At 42.7% G+C, this 6,920-nt stretch overlaps 1 protein-coding gene across 1 annotated transcript in view; it reads left to right on the top strand.

Moving 5' to 3' along the window:
* The window catches only part of LOC103607071 (transmembrane protein 131-like), an 83,863-nt gene extending 77,247 nt beyond the window's left edge, over positions 1-6,616 (top strand). The window contains 4 exon segments of the mRNA XM_008591623.1: positions 12-72; positions 2,806-3,066; positions 4,040-4,225; positions 6,534-6,616. Coding sequence (XP_008589845.1) covers positions 12-72; positions 2,806-3,066; positions 4,040-4,225; positions 6,534-6,616 — 591 coding nt within the window.
* Positions 6,617-6,920: the final 304 nt, after the last annotated feature.

Below are 6,920 nucleotides of genomic sequence, written 5' to 3' on the forward strand. Positions count from 1 at the left end.
ACGACACTGAGGGTTGCGATCCGTTGCCGGTCACGAAAAAAGACAAAAAGAAAAAAAAAAAAAATCTTCAGGGCTGGCCAGTTAGCTCAGTTGGTGAGAGCACAGTGTTATAACATCATGGTCAAGCGTTTGGATCGCCATACTGGCCAGCTGCCAAAAATATATATATATATATCTTCAAGTGACCAGAATTTTTTTATCTTTCCTTTATAAAATGCTAAAAGCTAGGAGAGGTTTTAGGAAGAAAGCATAAGACATCCCTCCATATGCCAAGATCTCCATTCTGCCTGTGAAATGCAGGAGCGTTTGTGGAGCAGGTACTAGAAAAAGCCACCGGGCACAGGCAGGCTTCCCGCTCCCAGCTCAGCCACTGGCCACCTGGGGCTAGCTGGGGTCAGAATAGTGAAATAGAATAGTCACCATTTATGTAGCCCTCATGTCAGTCCTACAGAAGAAGGTAGTTACTTACAGCTGCAGGAAGTGGGGTGCCCAGTGTTACCTGATTTACTTAGAGCCATAGGGTTGGTAAGGAGCAGAGACAGAGTTGGAATCCGGGCCGTTTGGTACTCTCCTTTGGAAACCTTGCTTTCTCAAGTCACTTAATCTCCCCAAGCCTTCATCTTCTTACCTGTGAAATGAAGGATCTGAACAGTGTTTGTGTGGGAATCCCATATTGCTGAGGTTCTAGAAATATCCCTCTAAATCTAATTTTAGATAAATTTCTCAGCTTGAGGATTTTTTCCCTCCAGGTTAGTAGTGTATGCATTCTAATTCCAAATCCACCCGAGTGGATTTGATTTCTTACGTTAGACTTCCAACACTCCTCACACGTGCGTGCCAGGAACCTCCAGCAGAGGCACACGCCCTTTCCCTCCTCTCCCTGGGTCTGTGGTTGGAGCTTTTCCTTCCCCCTCCAGGGCCCTAATTTATACAGGAGAGTCAGTTCCAGCTCTCTGACACTTAGATGAGACTATCCTTGAGTGGGCTTGAAACCTAACTCTGGGGCACCCCTCCACTCTCTCCACTCTGGCTTTTTTGAGTTCTGGCATCTATGGATTTCTGTTTCTTGTGAGCTCAGCTAGGTATTTAAATGTGTTTTTGTTAAATTTTTCTTTAGTATTTCCATGTTTATATGGGGAAAGGGTCCCACTTTGCTGCAGTTGAGCTTCTTGTTGGAAGGAAACTGTGGCAGGACGGCCCACCTTGTGGCAAGGACCGCTGGCATGAGAAGCACGTATGGTGCTGTTCACATGTTTGTCCCAGGACCCTGAGGCAGTTGCTATCTCGAGCTCAGAGCCGTGGTCCAGCATTGCAACAGGCTCCAGCAGTTCTGGTACACTCTCGCTGGCAACAGGCGGCAACTCCAGCATTCCCCAGGCTCTAGGTCTACACCCAGCCCACATCCATGGTCAGCACAATGCAAATATGAAAAAAATAAACGTATCCACTATTAATTTCTTGTAAACACTAAATTCTAATTATTGATGGGTGACTTTTCTTATTTAGGCCTGCATTATTTAAATTATTTGAAAGCTGCAGTATTCTCTAGAAAGAAAAAAAAGGTTATTTGAAAGCTGCAGTATTCTGTAGAAAGTAAACGTCAGACTTTGCTGTATTCATTCATATGTTTTCATAAATACTTGATTGACTATGAGGCCACTTTAAAGTTTTATATTCCAGATATGAACATAGGGAAAGATATAAAATTAGAGTGGAATTTCACCATTAAGTGTTAGGATACATTTTTAAAAGCGTATTTCTGGCATGCTGAAGAAATAATTAAGTTGGTTTTTTTTTTTTTGTCTTTTTCCGTGTCCGGCAACGGATCGCAACCCTCAGTGTTGCCCCCGTACCGGACCGGGGACCGGCAACGGGATTGCAACCCTCGGCGTCGCTCCCGCGCCTCGCCCAGCCAGTGAGCGGGAACCGGTCTGTATGTGGGATCCGAACCCTTGGTGGGAGCGCCGCCGCTCCTCCCAAGCGGCACACTATCCAGTGCGCCACCGGGCCGGCCCCAGAAATAATTAAGTTTTTAAAAAATAAACTTTCAAGTAGCCTGTAGCTAATCATACTGCTTTGGGATCTCGATGCTTAAGAAGCAAGTGGTAGTGGTTGTTAGATTGTCTGTTTCCTTGGCTTTTGTTCCTGTCTGTATACTCTGTTTGCCTTGATCAAAAACCAGTGAAACCCTCTGGTACATTTCACATATTTGATCTTGTACCTGCCATCCTACAAACCTAGCATTAAACAGTGAAATTGGGCTATGTGAAATAATCGTCTAGTTGCTCCCGTAGCATTCTCCACGTTTCAGTATTGCTATTTACAAAATTCTATTATAGCTCTTCCCTCAAGCAGTTTATGGTCTAGTAAGAGAGGTATTGTTCAACTTTGAAATCCTTAGAGAAGAATTTTATTCTTCTTCTTTGTAGCTGCTGCACCTTTGATAACAATTGTGTGGCACATGGTAGTGACTCACCAAATGTTTGCTAAATGAATGAATGAGATTGTATTTAAATTAATGCTCAGTATCTTCTGCCAGACACCAAGGAGCAGGTTCATCTATTGAAAACCATATTTTACACTAAAAACAAGGAAAACAAACCAACAGTCCTGGGTTCTGGTCCTGGACCTGCCACTATCAGTTCACCTTGAGTGACCTTGTGGAGTCTTATTCCTCTCATTGTCAAATATGAAAATAGATTAATGAGCTGCAAATTGATTCTAGTTCTCAAATGGTAAAATCTTTTTTGAATTGATATCCCTTCCTTGCTCATCATATTCTCCCACCAGACCCAGAGAAGGGAGGCCTCAGGTGGTCCCAGATTCCTGTTTTCTCTAGTAAGTCTCATGGAAAGGAAGTCTGAATGCATCCGGATGTGGTTTTGTGTGTCTCTTCCAGGCCCTCTGAGCAGAGTGAACTGAAGCTCGTGTGCAATAACTTTGAGAGGGCTGAGCTGAGCAGCGACGTTGATGTGAGAAACTGGTGTATACAGGAAAACACTGGGAAGATTTGTAAAGCAGATGCTGAAATTTCAAGCGGCTTATCTGCTGCACAGAGAGAGGCAGGTATGGAATGATACTAAGCTCCGAACGCTGCCTCAGTTGGAATTTTTGTTTCCTCAAGGAAGAATCCAGTGTGAGAGAAATAGCGTTTCGATGACATTATCACTTTACAGGCACCTTAGCTAACTAAAGCCTGAACGGAAAGTTGTCAGGGGAGACCAGGAAGCTAAGGTTCTTTTGAGCCTGGGCAGGCCTCTAGTGTTGCTCCCCTCTCCCCTAAAACCTGGCCGTTCCCAAGTACCCTCATGCATACTGCCGAAGCAACAATGGCTGTTTGCTCTAGCCAGTACACCCTTGGTGGAAGGGCGGAGTGGCTAAGTAGACAGTGCCAGCCCCGCACCTGAGCCAGGAGGGTTCTGAGGAGCCAGGCTGCTGGCCCACCCAAGGACTGCTGGGCACTGTGTGTGTGGGGGGGCGGGGGGAGGATTACAGACCCCCACCCACCACCCACCCCCATGCCCCGCATTGGTGCGCACAGGCTGACAGAGTTAACCGGTTTCTATCTCCATCCTCTCTTTCCCTTGACATATTTGTGTTGCTTTTTGGTCTTACTAGAGGTTCTCACCCATACATCAATAAGTTGAAACTCTTAGTGGGCATCTTAGTAAAAGAGAGAAGGTGAGTTACCTGCAAATCTCCACTACAATAGAGTAGCCTTCTTGATAGAAGTGTTTGTTGTTTCTAAACCATTTCTAGATCAAGGTTATAGTTAGTATTGGCTAGTATAGTTAGTATTAGCTCCAAACAAGTTTAATTGCCCATCCCATAGGAAGAGGAGACATAGCCCATCCCCCACTATTTCTTCAAGTCCCATCATTAGTTTCAACAAACTTCTTTCCTTTTGCCACAGGAGCAGAGGTAGCCAGCCCTGAAGCTGAGCCTTACCTGTTTCCTAATCTCACCTCTCTCCTTTGGTAACAACGGCATCAAGTTGAACATTGTCAGTGAGACATGACTTCCCCCTTCCTTCCTCCAGACGGTTGCTGCCAGAAGCCTGAGAAGAAGTGTGTGGACAAGGTTTGCTCCGATTCCAGCTCTGACTGCGGAAGCTCGTCAGGCAGCGTGCGTGCCAGCCGGGGCAGCTGGGGGAGCTGGAGCAGCACCAGCAGCTCTGACGGGGACAAGAGGCCTGTGACGGGCCCTCAGCTCTTCCTGGTGGCTGGTGAGTCCTGGGGGCAGATCCAGCCACTCCAGAGTGGCACTGCGTTCTGTCCTCCCAAGTACCTAGTACAGTGTCTGGGTCTGCTTCCCGCACCCAGCGAGCAGATGGGGCTGTGGGTCTGAGTCTTTGCTTTGGACTTTATTCACTTTCTTTTTCTTTTCTCCCTCCCTCTTTCTTTCCCTCCATTATTATTATTATTATAATCAGTCCTCTGTATCCACGGGTTCTCCATCCATGGATTCAACCAGCTACAGACAGAAAATATTTAGGAAAAAAATGATTAAAAAAATATAATAATTAAAAAATACAATATAATAACTTTTTACATAGCATTTATACTGTATTAGGTATTATAAGTAATCTAGAGATGATTTCAAGTATACGGGAGGATGTGCATAGGTCATGTGCAAATACTACGCCATTTTATACCAGGGTCTTGAGCATCTGAAGATTTTGGTACCCTGGAAGCAACCCCCCATGTACTGAGAAATGACTGTATTATTATCATTTAGTGTCTGTCTTTGAAACGGTTTAAAGAGCTGTTTTATTTTTTCATCTGTACGTTCTTTTTTATTGTGTTTGTCACCACGAAGTCTCCTTGGCGGTAGCTCAGGCTTGAACCCGTGTCTTCTCCGTCATCTCCCAGCTTCCTGAGAGTTTCCTCCAGCAGCTACTCTTTCTCTCTGCAATCAGCAGCGAGACCTGTGAAAGAAGGTCTTGTCTGAGAGACCTGTGCAGTAGCAGCCGTGGAAACCTGGAGGAAGTGCTCACGCGTGACTCTAGTCAGTGCCTCTCAAAGGCAGTTCCATTATTCCCTCCCCTCCCTCAGCCTTTTAAGACGTTATTTTCCTAATGGCCCCCATAAAGTTTTATTACCACTGGTATATACTGTATATCAGGTTATTACTGTGTACTGTACTTTATGCATAAAAAGATAAGATTTACTCAGCTCCTAAAAAACAAACCAGTCCCCCCTCCTTGGGGATAGTATTGCCTCCCTGGAAAATGAATGGACTTAGCTGAAGGGCTTGCAGTGCTTTGACACCAGGCGTGGTTTGCACAGCTCCTGTCTACCTCTGAAGACAGGTTTGCCGGATGGTGCTAATGTGAGATTTTTAAAAATCAGTTCTTAACATTAACAGAAACTGGAAGTGCAGCTTTTGCTTGGGAGAAAGGCCAACAGCAGAACAACAAAAATTATTGCCGGTATTGCTGTACAGTGGCATAGTGTGCAGTCTTTCAGTTTTGTTTGAAGGTTATGTAAGAGCAGGAAAATGTCCCCAGTATAATAAATGGCTAAAAATAATGTGAAGTATGATATATCTAAAAGGCCGTATTAGTCCATTTTTGTTGCTTATGACAAAGTACACTGAACTGGGTGATTTATAATGAAAATGAAATTTATTGCTTACAGTTTCTTAGGCTAAGTCCAAAATCCATCTGGTGGTGGTGGGACAGTGACCAGGGGTCTCACATTGCAAGATGGTGGTCTCACATTGCAAGAGAGAGAGAGGGGGAGGGAGAGAGGGAGAAAGGGAGAAACACAGACTCTCCTCTTTTTTTTTTTTTAAAGCCCTCAGAACCACACCCCTGACCACCATTTTTAATCCATTCACTACTACATGGCCCTACAATCGAATCATCTCTTCAGGGCCCCACCTTCAATTACCGTAATAGGATTTCCCACCCTCTTAACAGTTACAGTGGGGGCTAAGTTTCTAATACATGAAACTTGGGGGACACAATTCAGGCTTCAGTGAGTTTTGAGGGGGACGTAATTCAATCCACTATGAAGGCCGAAAATAATACGAAGTATATATTAAGTATGATCTCAATTTTATACATATGCATACACATAAAAGAGATTATTAGGAAATATACCTAAATACCATAACTGCTGGTGATTTATATTTTTTTCTTTAAACTTTAGTTTCTTTTTATTGATTTCCTACAATGGATGTATATTACTTTATAAACTGAGGAAGGAAGTGCTATAATTATATAGCTAAATTTCTTTATCAGGAAAAAAACCCTATTAAAAAGTTACATGACATTGATGGTTTCAGCTCTTCTCTATATTATTAATCTAAAATTCTTAAATTTAAACTTTGAGTTTTATTAACTTTTCAATGAAAAGATAAGCCTTTTAAAAATTAAATTACTGAATGTATGAATATCAATTTAAAGTGAAAAGTAAATTACTCATTAGGAGTTAATGATATTAACAATCTGCGTTTTAATACAGAATATTTACAGTTGAATTATACTTTTAAAAATTTGTGATAATGTATTGTTTGTTTTAATGCAGGAGACAGTGTTTCACAGAATGTTTTTCCTTCTGAAACTCCCATCTCCTTGAATCTTTCTCATAACATCTGCAATCCCATGTAAGTTTTTAATTTTCCAGCTCTTCTTAGGTTTTATGTACTGCTTTTTCTGTCAGTCAGTGTGTTTCTTCTCTGTACTTGGTTCGGCAAATTAAAGTATGAAAACCTTTTAAGGATGCAGGAAAGTAAAATCTGATTTTCTTAATAATTAAGAAAGAGCAATCCTTCCAAGTAAACACAGTTCGTGTGGGAGTGTCTCTGGTATCTCTGGTCTGGTATTTTTCTGAAAGAGAAAGCAGTAGTTGTTATAAAGATGGGAATCATCTACCCTTTTCCATGACTGTAAATAAAACTGAGCATTGATGATC

Source organism: Galeopterus variegatus, unplaced genomic scaffold (genome assembly GCF_000696425.1).
Source record: "Galeopterus variegatus unplaced genomic scaffold, G_variegatus-3.0.2 Scaffold7085, whole genome shotgun sequence".
NCBI lineage: Eukaryota > Metazoa > Chordata > Mammalia > Dermoptera > Cynocephalidae > Galeopterus > Galeopterus variegatus.